Here is a 21358-nt window from a genome sequence, read left to right on the forward strand (position 1 = left end):
TTTAGACCATTGGAAAGGCACCAATGGGGCACGTCCTCTCGTTTTCGCCACTCAAAAGGACACTTTAGCGTGACGTTTTTCAACCGTGGGGGAACCAGGTGTCGCTGAGCCTTCTTGCCCCTCCCTGTATCTGCTTGTTAATCTTTTATATAAAAAAAATGAAAAAAAGGCTCTCGAAAGGGGCAACTCAGCCAATCAGAGTAAATGGGCTGTTGCCCCCGGAAACAATAGCCCGTACCTGTGCACATCCCTGCTGCATTGTACGTTTCATCACATTTGTATTTCTTTTGTGATGCATGTGATGGTCTCAGGCCAAACAAAACAGTATAAGGGAGATGTAAATGGTGAACGGACTGCATTTCTATAGCAGCTTTTATCCAAAGCTCTTTACAACTTATGCCTCACATTCACCCATTCACACACCGAGGGCGGAGGCGACCATGCAAGGTGCCAACCTGCTCATCGGGAGCAGTTAGGTGTTAAATGTCTTGCTCAAGGACACTTCGACACGCTGCCGGAAGGAGCGGGAATTTAACCAGGAACCTTCTGATTACCAGACGACCACTGTGGAAAATAATAAAATAATCTCGGAGGATTATATATATATATATATATATATATATATATATATATATATATATATATATATATATATATATATATATATATATATATATATATATATATATATGTAACGGTTGTGACATCGTCACCTTAAACTTCGATGCCCCCCGGGTCTCCCACGCCGCGGGCAACAGCACAGACCGTTATACCAAGAGGTGAAATCACTACTTTGTAATGTGTCTATCTGTCTTTTGAGGATGAGTGAGTTTAACCCATAGCACCGCTACTCACCCCAGCCCTTCGTGACTGCGCTTCCGTATATATATATACCGTATATATATATATATGATAGTATCACAGAATGGTGCATTTAGTCTGAACTGTTCATAGTCTGCTTGGTTGCAAGGGAGCGAAACAGGCCCTAAACATACAGCTAAGAAAACTAAAACATACTGGATGAATAGAATTGGAGAAAATACTATAAAAAAGGGGAGAGAGGGGGGGGCAGAGATAGAGAGAGAGAGGGGGGAAACACAGAGAGAGAGAGAGAGAGAGAGAGAGAGAGAGAGAGAGATAGAGATAGAGAGAGAGAGAGAGAGAGAGAGAGAGAGAGAGAGAGAGAGAGAGAGAGAGAGAGAGAGAGAGAGAGAGAGAGAGAGATAGAGAGAGAGAGCACAATAAGCTACTGGGGACTTTGTCTGCGGCCACATCTCAGCAACATTTCAGTCAGTAGCAACGGGAGGAAATGACTGCCTGCAAGTCAAATGACACATATATAGTAAATTGCCTCGGAGCTCTTTGAACTCTCTTTCTTTTCTTGGCGCACGTGTGTGACGCTTTATAGCTACAGGGTTTGTGGAGACGGGACTTTGAGCACTTTTGGAACTCTAGTGTTAAAAAACAGTCTGAGGTTTGTCTTAACCATATCCTTATGCTTTGGCAGGCCCCACTAGAGAGAATGAAGTGTCTGGGAATTCAAAGTCGATGCAAGAAGTGGCTTTATTCACTTGGGGCAGTGGTGGCAATGAGGTTAGGGGAGCGGGCTCATGACTGGAAGGTCGGCCGGTTCGATCCCCCGGACCTGCAGGAAAACCCCGGGCGGGAAAGTGAATGAATAACCCTCTCCCATTCCTCAATACTGACCGATGCTGAAGTGACCTTGAGCGACTGCTCCAGTGCAGCTGCGCAGAAACGTTGGCTCTACTGGGCAGCTCCCAGGTGTGAATGTGGAGCAAGGTGTTGTTGAAAAAGAGCATCCATGCTCATCGAACATACCTTGGTTAAATAAAGGTTAAAAAATACTACTACAGTATTTGGGGTACGGCCCTAAGGCCCAAATTGGCTTCAATGTAATCCTTTCTGGAAGAATTTTGTATCCAAAACCTTGCTGAATACATTTTCTGGAGCACAGTCCATCACAGCATCCACAATTTAGACATCAACAGCGATACTGAAGAAACAGCGGCAGCAAAAATGAATGATAGAAAAAGAAATACAAAAACGCAATATCACCTAGACCAAACTGCCTCATATAGTGTCATAACAGACCAATACAAATAAAGATGGAGTCCGTTCCCAATGTCTCTTCATTTAGTCCATTTGTCTTTCACAGCACATTAGTCTCCCACGGAGATGATGACTCGGGCGTGTGTTGAGAGGATCTGCTGGCAATGAGAGGAATCAAAACACTGATGTCAACAACCGTCTAGTTCTCTTTCCGTCCAGACACCACTAACAGCCAAATCTGGAATTTGAAAGCACTCCTATTTTTGCTTATTTGGATCCAAAGCTTAGCCTGCAAGTTCTGTGGTTAGAACTCTGTGCCACCATAAGCTACGACCATTATTATTTGACCTATCTCAAGCACCACTCTCTTTTATTGATCCTCCAATCACAGCTGTTGTTTCCCTCCAGCGAGGAAAGCAACCGTTGTGATTGGAGGATCAAGAAAAGAGGGCAGGGTTTGAGATCAGATCAAATAATAATGGTCAATTGATGCTGGAGTAGCATGATTGTTAGGCTTACATTGTTGCAGATTCTGTGTTATTCCAATGCTTCACACCATGAGCTGTAGCTGTTCCCCACTGTGACTTTGAAGTAAAGTCTCTTTTCAGTACAAGTTTATTTTCCATTGGGATAAGTGGAGTTTGTTGAAAACTCATTATTTTGCCCGAAAGTACAGTCCACTGAGAGTCAATACACACCTGTGTCCACAACTGCCTCTCCAGGACACACACCCCCAAACTGTATCTCCCAAATCCAGCAATAGGATTGCAGGTCATTCAAACACAGATCTTCTTTACATCAACAAAGCAACTTAGAAAATAAGCCAAATATTAGAGTCATGTCAATGCAAAAAAGGCACTTCCGTTTTCAGTCTGCTACTAAGACCCTTGTTGGCGATTGCACTTAGTTTAAATACTTGGTTAGGTTTTTACCACCCTCAAGCTGGATAACATGTGTGTTCTTTCGTTGTCCCACAGGGTTTAGTCACCCACTAACAGAGCTACAGGGGCCTCTACGGGCAAGCGCACTCTCTCCTATGTCTTTCAAAGTCAGTTACGTTTGAATCTTAGAAATAAGATGGTTTCAAGGCAGCCACATTGTTATTTGATGGACAATGCCCCTGCATTAATGGAACCTCATATTCCAAACCCCCGTTTTGTTGCAAGGATGGGGGCAGCTGAGGGGTGTGACAGTGGTCAATTTCCCCCTGTTTGTGGGGCAGAGTCCCGTTCCCCCCATTCTCCAGGCAGGCCTTGACTCCCTCTAGTTCCCTGGGATCCGGTTCAGCCGGGCCCAGCTCCAGCCCCATGTCAGCCTTGGCCTGCTTTCTCCTCCGCAGACAGACGACCGCCCCGGCCACCACCGCCACCCCCAGCACCAAGGCCAGGACGCCCAGGGCAGGGATGAGGGTGTAAGTCAACTGGTTTGGCCTGAGAACCAGTGGCGGCTCGCCACTGGTGGCGCTATGGGCGCCGACCCACCTGTTAAATGAGAGAAGAAGAAAAAAAAAACTTTTTTGTTTTTTGTTTTATAGCCCTATAAATAATATAAACATGTTTAAAATGAATAATATTTACTCGTTTTAAGTATGTTTGTATTTCCAATGCACAATATAACGTTATTATCTAAATAAAAAAAACAGCGTTTTCATGGGCAGGAAGTGACGTTTTTTTTTATTTTTTCGTATTTCTCGCCCGGGCAAGAAGCGATAGCGCTCTGACTGCGCGTCACAGTTTGATCGCTGTCTCCGTCACAGCCAATCAGTGCATACGGCGTTGTGCGTTGAAATATGACTATTATGTTGGAATCCGAGCGCTATTTGAAGCGGTCTAGGCAGCAAAAGTGAACTTCCGTGAAGAATTTCCATAGCCGCATTTCGCGGAGACGCTCTCTGATTGGCCGACGCGATGCCAGTTTTTTTCCATAGCCGCATTTCTCGCGCCAGGAGGAGGTATCTTATCACAGCAAGTCAGCAAGTTCAGTCTACTCGTCAACAACAGCAACTACACTACTACAGTTCACAATAGAGAAAAAGAAAAGACGCCTTCGGTTTATTCAAGGACTGAGTATTTTCATTTCGATTTATAGTTAGCTAAAGCTACCACCATGGAATTGGATAATTCTGTTAAATCCATCAAATCAACACCGTTTGAAAGACGGACAATGCAAGAAAAAAAAGACTTGAAACTACTTGGACCACACCAACCTGAGATCCGGATGGACATCAACACAGGCTGGATGGACAATGCCATGGAGTGGATATACTTTATCAACAAGCCAACAACAAGGTAGATTAGCGATCTTAACTCTAGTTTAATACATGATACGTTGTCTACTGATGCCGCATAACGTTACAACTACTGCTAGCTGTTAGCTCCGTTAGCTTAGCTGGCCACTTAGAAGTGCATGGAACGGAGTAACGTTAACGTTTAAACGTTATGTCGAGGTCATACAATACTACAGTCGACATAAGGTTAACGTTACCCCGTTTCCATGAAGTGTTTAAATAGCAGCAATCTTGTTGAAAATGTAACTACTAAAATGCTCTCTGATGCTGCTGATGCATAATGAATGAATGGTGAGTTGTTTAAAATGACAACATACATGTGTTAATTATTTGATTTGATTGATCCGAGAGACAGAGAGATCGTCTATGTTTGAATGAATGAATGAGAACTTTATTAACAGATTGCAGAATGGGTACAATACAGTACGGCTCAATACACACAATTGTTAAGGGGATGCAGACCAGAGAAAGACGTTTGTCTTGTTTACATCAGGGTCCCAGATTTTCGATTCATATCGATAGTTTAATAGCTAGCCTTGGCTCGTTTAACAATATGCAAAATATGTGTACAGCCCTGTACTCATACTGAAGTTATTCTTGGTATATAATAGGTCTGATTGTGTAACGAATCGATTCCACGTCGCGCTGTGTGTGAGAGAGAGAAGGAGAGAGGGAGAGATCTGCCTGTGTTTGTAGACGGGCGAGTTTTGTTTCTAACTTTTCTATTTATATATTGTGTTTCAAGTTGTGAATTAGAGTCTAGACTATACTTTATTTGACTGGTTGTGTGTTGCTGTAGTAACAGCTGAGCGACTCGTTCATAAGAGCCGATTCATTGCCGTGAGCGTGAGTCGAATCACGAGTGTTGCGTGGTACTGTACTGTACTGTACAAAATATTTGGTATAGCGCCCCTAGTGGCGAAAACCCACCGGCCGCCACTGCTGAGAACTCTGGGCTCCGGAGACGTAGCTTGGACCCCTGTGGTGCGTGCCTCCGTACACGAACCTACTTCCCCGGTGCCGTTGATCCTGGCGTTGACTCTCTCGCCCAAGGGATTGGCACAGACAGAGTAGGTCGAGTTGGGCCTCAAGCCGCGAAGGGTGTACTCCGGGTAGGACGCTGGCACGCTGAGGAACATGGGCCGGCGGTCGGGGCCCGACAGGTTACGAAAGGTCAGCCTGATGCCGCGGATGTGTGGCCTCGTCTCAATGAAGCGGTGCAGGTCGAGGAGAATGGACGTGGAGGTGACCTGGCGTGAGCTGATGGCATCGGGTTCGGAGGTCATCACCGGAGTGATCACAGAGTCCTCTGTCACAGAAGGCTGCCGGGGCTCATGGTCATCCCCGACATTCTCACAGTAGAGGCCGGAGGTCGCTGGGGGACACAGGCAGCCCAGCTGCCCCATGGGGTCAAAGCCACAAGTGCCCCCATTGAGGCATATATTTGGCGGGCATATGCGTTCTTCATACTCCATGCTGGTGGAGCTGGGGGAGGCGGCGGGCTCTGGTGGTAGGGGGTGGCTATCGGTTTTTGAGGATGGGGGTTCCTCACTAGGTGGTGGAGGGGGAATAGCATTAGTATGGGTGGTTTCTGGGGACGTGGTGGGTAGTGGCGGTGCGGGAGTACTCTCCTCCCCATGAGAACTACTCAGCGTGGTTGTGGTAGGTGGGCATCCAAAGTCCTGGTGCTCCAACTCTGCCAGCATCTTTCCTGCGTTGACTGGAGGGAAGTGACATCTAGTCTCCTCTGACCTCCCCAGGTTAACATTACTGTCCTTTAGCCAGACAGGGAACCAAGCCAGAGGGCACAAGCAGTTAAAGGGGTTCTCGGCCGCTGTGAGGTGCCACAACCTGGGGAACGTCTGGAAGAAGTCCTGGGGAAAACGTTGAAGGTTGAGTCCGCTCAGGTCCAGCTCCTGGAGCCCCACCAGCTTCTGGAAGTCTTCTGCCTTGAGCTCCCCGAGGGGGTTGGCAGCTAGGCTGAGCTTGATCAAGCCCTTCAGGGCTCCCTGCCTCAGAGCCTGGGGCAGTTCCACCAGCTGGTTCTGGGAGATATCCAGGTCTTGGAGGTTCCCCAGGGAGGTCATCAGATCCACATCCAGGGAGGTGAGTTGCAGAGCAGCCAATTTGAGGGACTCCAAATGGGGGGTCTGCAGGTCAGAGGCTCCCAAAACAGGCAGGCTGTTGTAGCTGAGGTCGAGGAGCAGAAGCCTGGGGAGATGGAGGGGCGGCAGGTAGCTGATCTGGTTCCCCTGAAGCTTGAGTTCCAGCAGCATCTCCAAGCCTTCAAAGGCCTCTGGATGGATGCTCTGGATGCTGTTCGCATGGAGATACAGCCTCTCCAGCTGGACCAGCCCAGCAAAACTGTCCTTTGAAATGTGGGTAATGTGGTTGGAGGACAGGTCCAGGTTTCTTAGCTTAGACAGTGTCTCAAACACAGCATCCGGGATGACGGTGAGCTCATTCTGGCTCAGGTCCAGCATCTCCAGCTCCCCAAGGCCTGTGAAGTCCTCCTGGGTCAGCGTGTCGATGCCGTTCTGGAAGACGTAGAGCTGTACAGTGGTGTCAGGGAGGCCTCGGGGCACCGCGGTGGAGCGCCGCTGAATGCAGAAGATCGAGTCCTGGACTAGGCAGGAGCAGTCTGCCGGACAGTCACTGGACAGACCCGGGCCAGGTGAGAGGAGGAAGAGGAGGAGGAGGGGAAGGAAGGCCGGCATCGTAGCCTCAGTCTTGAATCTCTGAAAGAGACGGAGAGAAAAGAAAAAGGTTAGTATTTGTTCATGTGTTACGTGATTAGCCTCGGATTAAGACTGAGGCTTTTCAGCAACAAACTGAGACACAGAAACGGTGCTTACTGAGGATCAACGGTTTGATGACTGAGAGACGTCATGGGAGTTGCGTAAGAAGTCCTCTCTATTTCTCAATCTGATCCCCGAAACCTAATTGTATTGCAGAATAAATAAATGCCAGATAGATTCTCAGGCACATACACACACGCATGCATACACACACACGCGCATGCACACAAATGAATGACTGTGCTGTGATTGCTAACATAAAACAGGTACTGTACCCCATTGGACGGAGAAATGAGTCAAATAGCAAAGCACACACACAAGCACGCACGCACACACACACACACACACACACACACACACACACACGCACACACTACATCAGAAGAAAACAAACCAACCGCATGCACAAATCCTCTCATTATTGACTCTCATCATCACTGTTTGTAATTGATATCCTCAATCAGGGGTGTCAAACACACTAACACACTCCATTACTCCAACAGAGCATGAACCTATGACCTTAGTCACACACACACACTGACCAGCCAAACACAGTTTCATCATGGTGAATTAGCTGTTTTCCTACTGTTGTTGTAATGGCCACGCCCCCAGGGACCAGGGCCCTCAGGCCGGGGTGAGAGTCTGATGAAGCCCACCCAAAGTGACCCACTGTGAGGGTGTGTGTTTATGGTACCGGCCCCTGCCCATGAAACCCAGTCATAAAACAGCTGGACACCAATAGCTGCATGGCTACTAGTGTACATCCAAACATAGCTTAGCACATATAAATAGTAATACCCAAGACAGACAGACAGACACACTTAACACACACACATACATGCATGCATGCATACATACATACATACATACATACATACATACATACATACATACATACATACATACATACATACATACATACATACATACATACATACATACATACATACATACATACATACATACATACATACATACATACATACATACATACATACATACATACATGCATGCATGCATACATACATACATACATACATACATACATACATACATACATACATACATACATACATACATACATACATACATACATACATACATACATACATACATACATACATATATACTGTACATACATACAGTACATACATACATACATACATACATACATACATACATGCATGCATGCATACATACATACATACATACATACATACATACATACATACATACATACATACATACATACATACATACACACACACACACATACATACATACATACATACATACATACATACATACATACATACACACACACACATACATACATACATACATACATACATACATACATACATACATACATACATACATACATACATACATACATACATACATACATACATACATACATACATACATACATACATACATACATACATACATACATACATACATACATACATACACACAGACACACAATATGTTTTGCGCAGTCGATTGAACCGCATAATTTCATTTCAAAACTTTATTCAAACTCGAAAGACAACTGAGGTTTCCCTCATTTACAGTCGCGACAAGTGTACATAGAAATAAGCAAAATAATCACACAGCATATGAAATCAAAACAATAAGACAACAAAATGAGGCAAAAAAGCAAGCATAACAAATCAATTAAAACACAGACAACTTGATTGACAAAGGTTGGAGATCAAGGTTTTAAACTCAACCGCAATAGAGGGGAGAATCTCAAGCTTTAAGGAGATTCTGGAAGAAGAAAAGACGTTTTTAATATGCAACCTAATAAAAACGTTTTTCAGTTTGTGGAGGCGCGGTATGCGGTAGATACAGTTTGCGACAGTGCATCTGTCTCGTTACTAGGCACACGCCACTCCTAATCACGATAACGTCACATGTGAATAATGACGCATCTTGAACACTGCACATCGTCGTCTCTGTGACCCGTCTGCGTTCGGAGAGTATTTTATTGCCTGGCGTAGGCCGCACTGGCAATATATCTTTTTCATTACGCCTATGAGCAGTTTTGTTTTTATAGACTAAGGCTGTCATTTATTTAATTTGATTATCTGACATTTTATAGCCAATTAAATCTTGAAAACCTTGAAGTCTGATTTTGCCTTTGTTTGAAGAAACATTCCCTCCCCCTCCACGTTCCCCAGCCCCTCCCCCTTCACCAGCCCCTCCCCCTCCACGTTCCCCAGCCCCTCCCCCTTCACCAGCCCCTCCCCCTCCACATTCACCAGCCCCTCCCCCTCCACGTTCCCCAGCCCCTCCCCCTTCCCCAGACCCTCCCCCGCCACGTTCACCAGCCCCTCCCCCTCCACGTTCCCCAGACCCTCCCCCTTGCCCAGCCCCTCCCCCTCCACGTTCACCAGCGACATAGCAGCTAAGCCCTCCAAAAAACAGACACACGCACACTTGATACAAACATGACGCACACCCCTCCTTGACACACACATACACTACACACACATTACCAAACACATGGCCTACAGACAGGACTTCAGGAAATGAGGAAGACAAAAAGAAAGACATAATAATCATAATAATCACAACTACCTCTACTACTATAGTCTACCCATATAACTCTGTATGCAGGGGAGGAAATTAGGCCACTTTACTCGCCAAATGCGAGTATTTTTTACGTTTGGCGAGTGATTCATGAAGACCACTCGCCAGTCTGGCGAGTATACAAAAAAAAAACATTCTGCAATCACTGCACTGGCAAACGGTGCGCGTCTTCTGAGTGCTCGCTTTAGTTGACAGTGCCACGAGAGCACTGCACAAGACCACCCGCGGACATATAATGTTTAATAAAAGTTTGCGCAGTACTGGCCAACCCGCGGACATATAATGATAAAAGTCCTGCGTTACTAGGCTAGCCATCAGGAGCACTCGCAAACGGATAACGTTAAACACAGCAGAAGATGGAAAACAGACAGACTGACCAACGGGGAACTGCATCCAACCCTAGTACAACCCTCGAGTATAAGTTACTAAGGACACATTTAAATCACAGAGGTGTAATGTTAGTCTACTGGAAATGTATACAGTGGTTAGCTTCTAGTTTTAGCGATAGCTGCTTGCTAGCTAACGTTAGCCCCGTGTGCTCAAAGCAGCCAGCTAGGTGTATCTGTTATGACTATAATGTTTCCAAAAAAGCACCGGACTACGACGTAAGGTTAGACATTTTATTTCATGCTCAAAAGCCCCTGGCTTGCACATCGCAGTCACGAAAGGGGCTAGCTAAGCTCAACCAGTGCACTGTGTACAACAGCACACCAACCCAACTGACGTTACCACAACACTTGACGGTACTGTCGTAAGACCACCGTGCTGTCTTAAAGGCACAGTGTGCCTACCCAGATGCATACACAACATTGACGAGGCTTGACAACCGAGGTTCAAAGTTAACTTGATTGATTGAAAACTTTATTAACAGATTGCAGAATGGGTACAATACAGTACGGCATTTTCAATTCATCATAACATATGACATACAGATAGACTACTGCTACATCTATATATTTCACATCTATCTATACACTTCACAACATACTTCGGTTTTTTTCTTTCACTGCCCAACCCAGTCCAACCCAGCATCTTTCACTGCCCAGTTCAGCCCAACCCAGTCCAGAATAGATACCTCTTTCATGTTAATATGTTTTATGCTAATATTGTGAAGAGTAGAGATTAATGTTTTATGCTAATACATATTTTAAAGAGTAGAGACACGGTGTGATTATTTTACTATGATTGAAAATCTATTTAGACGAAGACATACAAAGAAGTAATTATCACAATTAGCGATTTTTTTTGTCTGGTAAAAAATCTGTTTGGCTGGTAAAAAAAATCAGATACTCGCCAGTTGGCTGGTAAGCCAAAAAGTTAGTTTCCTCCCCTGTCTGTATGATAGCATGTACTATCATAGATACAATAGTGCTGTATACACCGAATATATACATTTATATATTTATATCTACTAGGGATGCACCGATATGAAAATTTGCCACAGATACTGATTGTTCAACTAGCACAATCGGCCGATACTGATACCGATATTTGTGGCAAATTATTTTTTTACATTTTCTTTTTTTGTATAATCTTTTTTTATTTTTTTTATGAAACTACTGTATATTTGTATGTCTCTAAATGTTTTGATGAATTGAAAATGAAGGACCCTTATGTAAAAAAGCCGAAAGTCTTTTTCTGGTCTTCATCCTCCAGTCCACTGAGCTGTACTGTATTGTACCCATTCTGCAATCTGTTAATAAAGTTTTCAATCAATCAATCAGACAAATGTATAGAAAAGCTTTTATTATAACCATATAACAAAAAATTATATTATTGTTTATGAAAATGTTTTAGTCCTATGCTATCAGTATACTATTATTATTAGAGTATACTATACTATATAGTATAGTATTAGTATACTATACTATTATTTTAGGCATGGCAACCTATTAGTTTTAATAAGAGAGCACTATCTCTCAACCAAAGCAATTCTCGAAGTCAACTTCCTGTCTTTTTAACTTTCTGTCTAAGTGTATGTCTATGGCTTGGGGGAAACATGCACTTAGAATCACCAGAAAGGCTTTAGAAATAGTGGAATGCCATGTTGGCCTCAATATTTTCAAAACAAATTATATGAAAAGGTTATGAAAAGAACAAGAATGTGATCAAATATGTAATAAAAACGGAGCTCAACGCATACATTTGATCGTAGAAATCCGTTTGTTTCCCCAATACCAAGATGGCGGCGTTCTCGAGAATGCAACAGAACAATTTTGATTGACAGTCGATTCTGCCAATTACGTCACACCGCTTGCACTGCCCTGCTGTTCTTACCACCAATCGGCAATCGCTTTACTTCCGGGAAGTCCGCCATTGGTCTGCAGCGAGAGATCAACAACAAACCTAGGCCTAACAAAATTAATAGTTGGTTTCCGGTTGCCGACCGACCCTGCCGATTTAGGTGCTACCCAATATATTTTATGAGTTAAAAAAAAAAAAAAAAAAAAAATCAGATTTTTTTTCTTTTTTTTAATAAAGTTTCATAGAAATCTTAGTCAAACATTTAGTATTATGGATATTAAACATGCTGGCAGAGTACATGCATCCATGTTGTTGTGAACATTTTAATTAAATAAAGAAATTCCCTATCCATAGTCGCCGTGGGAAAGAATAAAATAAAAAAATAAAATAAAATAAATTCCCTACCTACCCATGGCCAAACTGACAACCAACAGGAAACCAACAATATATTTTACTTTGCCCTACCGGCGCTAATAACTTTAGCTCCCCGCGGCCACGAGTGGACTACCAGCGCTCCGCAGGATGACCAAACGAGGCATAATGATTTTATTGCAACGAATGTTATAATAAAAGCTTTTCTATACATTTGTCTGATTGAAAACTTTATTAACAGATTGCATAATGGGTACAATTCAGTACGGGCTGAGATATGAATCAGTAATGCTTGCTTTGGTCCGGTAAATACGCAGATTTTATTGAACGTGTAACTATATAACGTTAATGCCACAAAACGAATGCCTTTGTTAATCATAAGTAGTAACTTTGATGCAGTAGCGTGTGTGTGGGGGCGGCGTTGTGCAGGTCGCTTGACTGAAACTTTTTTCAAAGTTTGAACGTGTGGGCCAGATTGACGGGACACAAATTGATGGATATTTATCGGCTACTGCCATCGGCACATTTGAGCTTATCGGCCGACAGGCCGATGGCAGTCAACAAGGCACTTATCGGCCGATACCGATACCCGACCGATATATCGATGCACCCCTAATATCTACCACATATATGTATATATCAATATCTGTCTGGATATATCTGCATATAATCCTTCTATATAACTACTTACACCTGCATATAACACATATAACTCTGTATGATAGCATGTACAATAATGCTGTATATACTGTGTGTATATATATTTATTCTTACTATATATATAGTATATCCACATCTGTACATACCTGCATATATATATATTTTATTTTTTACATGTCTGTAGATACTATATCTATATAATTCTGTACATATCCCTTACCTACTTTTAAAGTTATGGTGCTGGCCATTATGGCTTACTACCATATAGTGTCTTTAAACCTGTATCACTGTACATATTAATACTACAACTCTGTATATACATCTGATTAGCAGTATTACTGAGTAGTAGGGCTGATCTTCGAAGCTTTTTTTGGCAATCAAAGCTTCGGGGCCGAGCTTCGATTTTAATTCGAAGCTTCAAATTCTTTTTTTTAATATATATATATATATTTTTTATCTTATGTTGTGGGACTTGTACAGCACTTTGGTAAACTTTGTTGTTTTTAAATGTGCTCTATAAATAAAGTGGATTGGATTAATGAATTAAGTAGCCACATTCGTGACTTTGACGCAGAGCCAACAAGGTTTCACTCGGCTGTGTGATTTAATTCAAGGTGGATCGCTGTCAGATTTCATGGGAACTACCAATCCCCCAAATCAAGAATGTTTAAGATGAATGAATGAAGTAAGATTTTGATTATTTGAAATATGGCCTGTGTAGACTAAACTATGCACAGAATTATGTCAGTCTATAACGTCCGGATTCTACATGGTCCGGCAATGTAGACCTTGTAGACTCCACTACAGACCAATTATCAGTGAATGTTCATGCATTTTTAAGAAGGGCTACTTCCACAAAAAAACAAAGAACTCACCAAAACATCTCAGTAGCACCTTATCTAAATGTTCCATTTCATATATGGAGATTCATATTTATTTATGTATTGCATGCATTTCTACATTTTACTTCCTATTTTGTTTATTCATCCCAGTATCTTTCTTTCTTATGTGTGGAATTCTACAAGGCATGTAGGTGTATGTGTTTGAGGATGATATCCATAATTTGGGCAGTGCTGAGCTGGGTTACTTTCCACCAGTGTATTTGTCCCCCGGCCCCACCCAATGGCCCCATGGGTCATGGGTCACACACACACACACACACACACACACACACACACACACACACACACACACACACACACACACACACACACACACACACACACACACACACACACACACACACACACACACACACACACAAACACACACACACACACTTTTTGATTTTTTTTTTTAATTTTAATTTTCTTTTTACTTCGAGTTTTTGTTTAATGTTTGAAGCTTGTGCCATCGAACGGAGCTTCGAAGCTTCGAAGTATTTAAGACAGCCCTACTGAGTAGTACTAATTCATATATTTTATCCCCAGTTTAATCACCTGTACATTGTATATTACTATTGCACTTTACTGTTACATTTGCCCTCTGGTTGGATGGCAAACTTATTTTCGTTGTATTGTACTTGTGCTGTATAATGACAATACATTTTAATTTAATAATTTTGCTTATGTCATGGAATCCCTCAGGTTGGGATTCCTATCAACCCTGTTCCCAATCTGAGCATGACATAAGAGCAAAATGGCCACCATGTGAACATGGTTAACGGAATAGGCTAATTCTGAAAAATACAGTGAACCTCTAAAGAAAGACTCCCCATAAACCTAGCTTTAGCTAATCTACGTTGCAACAATAAACAGGCCTTAATATGGTTTAGCACCAGAGGGGCTTTGACTGAAGCTGAAAAATCATGCTTTCTACGTTATGTTTCATCTAAACAACTGTCCAAACACATGCTCTAAGTATGGGCAGGTTTGTGCTAAAGCTAGCTTGGATCAGAAACATCTTTCAAAAACATCTTGGATGGATCATGGTTAAAGGGGCACTTCGCTGATATTCAACCTTAAAGGAGTACTTCGCCCCAAAAATCATCATTTGTATATCAATTACTCGTCCTGTGATGCCTTGAACATAGTTTAGATGAATGGAAGTATTCTTATGTATTGAAGACACTGTTGGACTGTAACAATTCCATGTACGAATAAATAAAAATGTATGAATGAATGGAGATGATATAAAAAGGTCCATTTACAAACTCTCGCACAACTTGTGTTGTATAAGTTTAATTTATCCATTTTTGCTAAAAACCTTGCTAACAAAAATATTGTGCTGCCTTCAAATGGGACTTGTGTTTTCCGTGTTCACGAGTCCATAAGAACAACCCACTGTTGTAAGTAGACGATGTAAGTAGAAAATCATTAGCCTCAGTGGCTTCAAGACGCCTCAGTTGCCTAGCAACGGTGTCCTCACGACTTCGAGACACTTGAAGTTGAGACCACAAACTCACAAGTTCCATTTGAAGGCAGCATTGGACCAGAAAGGTTTTCATTGGAAAGGTTTTAGTGAAAATGCATGTGTAGCAACCTGGAAAATATGCCTATTATCCAGATGTGCTGACTTGCCTTTTATCTCCCCTTTGTGCACAAAGACATGTTGACTAGTTTCCATTGATATTCTCACGAACAATGATGCGAGCTCCTCCTTCTTCTATCGCTGGAATATGGATTATGAACAGGATTACTGGACCATACTCTATCAGTCTTTTCCCTGTGTGACTAGTTGGCGACCAGCAGGGGGCGGTGGCAGGCAGAGAGTGTCGGAGAGACATGGAAGGAAATATATGGAAGCGGGAGAGGGGAGACGCTCTCTTCTGCATGGGATGTTGCTGTGAACGGTCGCAGCTGCGACGGGAGGTGCTTTGGAATAGCCCCGTTAAAGAACCCCCAGAGAGCCCCGCCGGAGCGAGCGACGGGTTATCATAGGAGTATCCGTGATAGTGCGTGAGTAAGAGAGTCTGGAGCTAACGAGACTAACGTCTAACGTTATCGGGTTATAGTAGTTACTGTGTGCGGTATAGTAGTATGCTGTTAACGGCTCCGTCTGACTTCAGTAGACTACCGGGCGCGCGGCACTGAAGAGACCGGTGGTATAGCCAGCCACGTTGCGCCACAGTATAATCGTGTAACAGGTGGGCTGTTTGGGACCAAGAGTGTAGCTGCAGTGTTAGTGAGGGCGAGCTTAGATACGCGCGTGGACCAAACCAGTTGCCTACAACCAGTCTGCTCCGGCTGCCTACAACCAGTCTGCTCCGGCTGCCTACAACCAGATCTACACCTGGCTGCCTGCAACACACGGGAGTTCGTCCCAACCAACAGAGGTCGCCATCACCCAGCACACGCTCTCAGCTCAACACTGCCTCTCTGCTCCAGCTCCACCTGCTAGTCCCCTCGCAGAGAGCGTTCGAGGCCATCTTGCCTTCCGGACGACGGTGGCGCGGCAAGGCCGCCATGTTGGTTGAGTACAATTGAGCATCTACGCTCCGGAGCTATAACACAGTACACAGTGTGGTGCGGCCCGCGGGCGAAGCTAACGTTGCTAACCACCGTTCTAGGGGTACCCCATTAACAATACATGCCGGCATTAGCATAGGGCTTTTGTAAGGTATTTGTGGGCCCACCTTTTGATTTCTTTTCATTTTCTTTGAGTGTGATAACGGGTTTGTTCTTTAATAATATTTTCCCATCTAATTAACCCTTTCCCTGTGGGGAAGTTACAGACCTGGTGCATTATAAATAAAGCCTAGAGAGGTATTATTCCTGCCGTATAATTAAAGCCTTTTGGAGGTATTATACAGGGTGAAGACCCAGACGTGGGCGATGAGTCAAACACATTGAAGTATATTATCCCTGATATTAACCCAGAGGTGGGTGTATAATATACGTGTTTATGAGGTATGGAGTTACCAACAGAACTATAGTGGGACTTCAGTCCATTTGATCACTAGTATTAAATCATTGTAACCGACCAGTATAAATAACATTAAAGAATTAGATGGGAGCTCTGTGTGCGTGTCTATCCATGAGCCGTTTAACAACTCTTTTGGTGTGGGTAACGTTAACATAATTAACCCCTTCCTATTCCACCTTTCCCTTTTCATTGTAAGGTTTCTAGGGTCATTGAGGGAGGGTACTGCTTGCGGGGGGAACCCAGGGTATTCATTTACAATTCAGTCACTAGGTGTGGGAGGGTTTAAGGAACAATTGGGGTAAGTGGGAGTGTGTTGGGGAGTACTGCTGACCGCCCTGCTGCAGGGGAGGAAGACCAGAGTACTAGGGATGCACGATAATTATCGGGCCGATATCAGCAATTATGACGTCATCCCGATAACGTTATTAATAGCTCCGATAATATAATATATTTTTTGGTAAAAAAAAATGCGGTGTGGGTGAATTGGAATGAAGTGCGTTTGTTTTGACTGTAGGCTCCTCCCGTTTTGTCAGTACTGTGGTATGACTGACATTGTGTGGTTTAGGAACAGGGCGCTTTACACAAATCCAGCGCTCCCTTTCTTGGCTGTGACGTAGCCACGCAAGTTAACATTAACAACTAACTTAGAAGCCCACGACGACGCAAGGAGCTAAGCAAAGCTAGCCCCTTTCGTGGCTGTGATGCAACCCTTGGTTGAATACGCAGTCACTTATTGCTCCGTAGTAGCCAGGTTAATTTGCACCACCAAGGACTGCTTAAAAGCTAGCGGCTTGAGCCCTTCTGCGGTTCCCTCGGTCTTCGACAGACAGACCAGCGCATGCAGTTCAGCGTCGCGGAGCATTTAGCCTGCTGGCTACCTAGCTCCACTTCAACCAGCATCGGGAGCTCCAGCAGCTTGTCGATGTGCTAATAGCCTCAGCAAGCTAACGTTAGCTGGCTCCAGCAGCTTGTCGATGGAGCTTGTCGATCTGCTGGAGCCAGCTAACGTTAGGTTGCTGAGGCTATTAGCACATCGACAAGCTGCTGGATCTCCCGATGCTGGTTGAAGTGGAGCTAGGTAGCCAGCAGGCTAAATGCTCCCGACGACATCAACAAGCTGCTGGAGCCAGCTAACGTTAGCTTGACTGGTTGCTGGCTAACTAATGAAGCTACTCGTCCCGGGAGATAACGGCGTTGCCTGGCTGGTTGCTGGCTAACTAATGTAGCTACTCGTCCCGGGAGATAACGGCGCTGCCTGGCTGGTTGCTGGCTAACTAATGTAGCTACTCGTCCCGGGAGATAACGGCGCTGCCTGGCTGGTTGTTGGCTAACTAATGTAGCTACTCGTCCCGGGAGATAACGGCGCTGCCTGGCTGGTTGTTGGCTAACTAATGTAGCTACTCGTCCCGTGAGATAACGGTGCTGCCTGGCTGGTTGCCCTTCTGTCAAACTTCTTTAATTTAGCAAACGACTCGTCAATAGGTACAAGCGTGCTCGCGCCGGCGTCGCGGGCCCCCAACACGTGGCGGTGGTGATGCCGCAGGTGACCCGTTGTTGTGGTGGTGATGTGAGGTGGTGATGTGTCCACTCAAAGCCTCTTTTTCAAGGCTCCGCTTTGAAAAAAGAAGAACAAAAAGCTTCGAGCGTCTTAGGTTGGATGCACCACAAGCTGTTGACGGATTGTGAATTTTCATTTGGAAAAATAAATATGGTCACTTTATCAGTCAAAACTGTTGTCTTGGCTTTTGTTTCTGTTGTCTGGTTAGGTCACATTTAAGTTGGTGTTAAGTTATTGTCCTGGGAAGTCTTTTTATGTATTATTATTGTATTGTGATATGTTTTGTTTCATGTTGAAAACAAATTTTTTTGATCAAAAAAGATATATACATTTTTTTTTTTTAATAATACAATAAATATCGGTTATCGATATCGGTTATCGGCTTGAGGAGCATAAAGTTATCGGTAGCGGTATTGGTGTCAAAAAAGCAATATCGTGCATCCCTACAGAGTACCAGACCAGGTTGGTAAATCCCGGGCCCCATCCACTCACACTACCAGCCTCCAGTCGACGCTTCAGGCCCAAAGACGAGGGTGCAGTCAGACGGAGCTCTACTGTGTCCAGCTACCTTGTGACTGCCAGCAACCGTTCCCACGAAGCAGGGATAATCCACCCTGCTACACATGTTTGTGACGTACTGAGCACACGACTGGATACATGAGACTTTGATAATACTAATACATTGTAAGAGAGTTTAAATTGTTCAAGTATTTCTTGGTATTTTTTGGATTCTACGTTTAACATGCCGGAAGAAATGGAAATCTTCATGACTTCAAGGCATCACAGGGTGAGTCATTGATTGCATTTTTGGGTGAAGTGGACCTTTAATTCTATAATTTTGTTGTGAGGATGACATGATAATCGGAAATGTAACTCACCAAGACTGTGTCTCTAGAGCTCAGCCGCATCGACGCCCCAAGACATTCCTCTGGGTGACATCACAGAGAGGAGAGCAGACCTGCTACAGTTGAAAATGGTTGGGGAAATAGTGTCTACAGGTCGAGGTCTGCCCTCCTCTCGGTGACGCCACATGGAGGAAGTTCTCCGGGTGTCGATGCAGCTGAGCTCTCGAGAGACATGTTGGTGAGTTTGTCCGACCGCCACGTCCTCCTCACAACAGAACAGTAGGATTAAGGTAGAAAATCAGCCCTTTAACCCTTTCACTACCACACTACCGAAGGTTAACCCTTTCACTACCACGACCGTATGTAGTGTGGTAGTGAAAGAGTTAACATTCGGTAGTGTGGTAGTGCAAGGGTTAACCATCGGTAGTGTGATAGTGAAAGGGTTAACCCTTTGTCGCGTCACAGTGAAAGGGTTAACCCCTTTGTAGTGTGGTAGTGAAATGGTTAAATAAAGAAGGTTGGGGGGAAAGACTGTGTTTCAACCCAGGCCTTCTTAGCAGAACCAGGATGATTGGAGCACTGAGACGATTTGGGTGTAACTGGCTTTCATGTACCAGACTGGATCAAGAAAAGAGTGCAGGGTTAGCGTAAATAAAGTACTCGATCGACCGCAGAAAATAAGGTACATAATGTACATTATGTTATATATATATACTGTAAGTAATATATTTTTTGTTTAGTTTCGGGGGAAAGTCTAAAGAAAAAAGTCAGGGTTAGGGTTAGGGTTAAGGTTAGTTTAAGGTAACAGTGTGGTTAATGTTATTGTTAGTTTAAGGAAACAGTGTGGTTAAGGTTAGGGTTGGGGCTATCAGAAAGGTCTGTCTCGGTAGTCGTGAGCAGCCTGATCTCACTTAAAGGGGACAGGCATTGTTATTCCTAGCACAATTTGGGCAACATTACACAATTCCTGTGAGTCTATTGAACACATCTGTAAGCTTTTATAAAAAAAATGCATTGTTTTATATTTCTAAACAAGTACTCAAAAGCCAAAATGTTCTCACTTTGGATGTCATGCTGTGTTGGCCTGGCTCCGCCCATAAGCACTCTGAGTGACAGTCATCCACACAGTCTGCGACTGGCACAGAGAGAGATAGAGAGAGACTGAGGGGGATACTAATTAATTTCGCCGCGGGGGGGCATAATGCATTGGTAACTTTCAAATGACAATATATACCCCTGTGATTATTATTGTACGGATCAGAATACGGGCGTGCATGTGGGAGCATGCGCAAAGATATTACAGTGATATGCTGGTGCTCGACTGCGAGGGAGAGAGAGAGATAGAGAGGGAGAGGGAGAGAAAGAGAGGGACACACGGAGGCACGGAGCACTGTGTAAACGCTGCGTGTGTGTGAGAGAAGATGGGTCCCTCTCTCTCTCTCTCTCTCCATCTCTCTCCCTCTCTATCTCTCCCTCTCTCTCGCTCATCCGCTCCCTGCTCGCAGTCAAAACCCGTTTGAGGAAGTGTCGGGTTACACTATGCGCTCTCTGCCTCGCTCTGTTTGAGGATATTTCCACTCGCTCTGCTGTCGCTGTCAACCATAGAGGGGGCGTTAGTTATGCAAATCAGTACCCTATTCACGTCAGCAATATCGTCAAATCAGAACAACTTAGTTGAGTGAGGGAAGATCTCGTGAACTCAAGACTAGACTGATGAGTCAATATGGTAATTAGAGACACAGACCCATTGATACTAACCCCTATTACTATAAAACCATGCTAAACACAGAAAAAAGCCATTTATAATGCATGTCCCCTTTAAAATGCTAACTTTCTATCTTAATGTTTAACCGTTACCATCATCATAGTATTTCTGTATTTGTATCAGGGTGGGTAGCTTGGTCTAGTGGTGAGCACACTCGCCCCCCACCACAAGGCCAAGCATTGTTAGTTCGACTTCTGATCACGCTGTGTACTTTTGACTCCCGTCGATACGAAACGTAAATATATCACTTATGGCTATAACATTACATACATTATGTACCTTTTTCCTGTGGTTGAT

At 43.9% G+C, this 21358-nt stretch overlaps 1 protein-coding gene across 3 annotated transcripts in view; it reads right to left on the reverse strand.

Annotated features, from left to right (window-relative positions):
• Window positions 1–703: 703 nt before the first annotated feature.
• LOC311232659 (vasorin-like) overlaps window positions 704–21358 on the reverse strand; it is a 131228-nt gene continuing 110573 nt past the window's right edge. For 2 of the 3 annotated variants that reach the window (XM_084319520.1, XM_084319521.1), the window contains 2 exons: window positions 5288–7095; window positions 704–3551 (listed from right to left, as the gene is read on the reverse strand). In XM_084319520.1, coding sequence (XP_084175646.1) covers window positions 3137–3551; window positions 5288–7074 — 2202 coding nt within the window. In that variant the 5' untranslated portion in view covers window positions 7075–7095 and the 3' untranslated portion in view covers window positions 704–3136. The remainder of the gene's footprint in view (window positions 3552–5287; window positions 7096–21358) is intronic. The other variant, XM_084319522.1, reaches the window with a different exon arrangement.

The sequence above is a fragment of the Notolepis coatsorum genome (genome assembly GCF_963971535.1).
Source record: "Notolepis coatsorum genome assembly, chromosome: 7".
NCBI classification, from domain to species: domain Eukaryota; kingdom Metazoa; phylum Chordata; class Actinopteri; order Aulopiformes; family Paralepididae; genus Notolepis; species Notolepis coatsorum.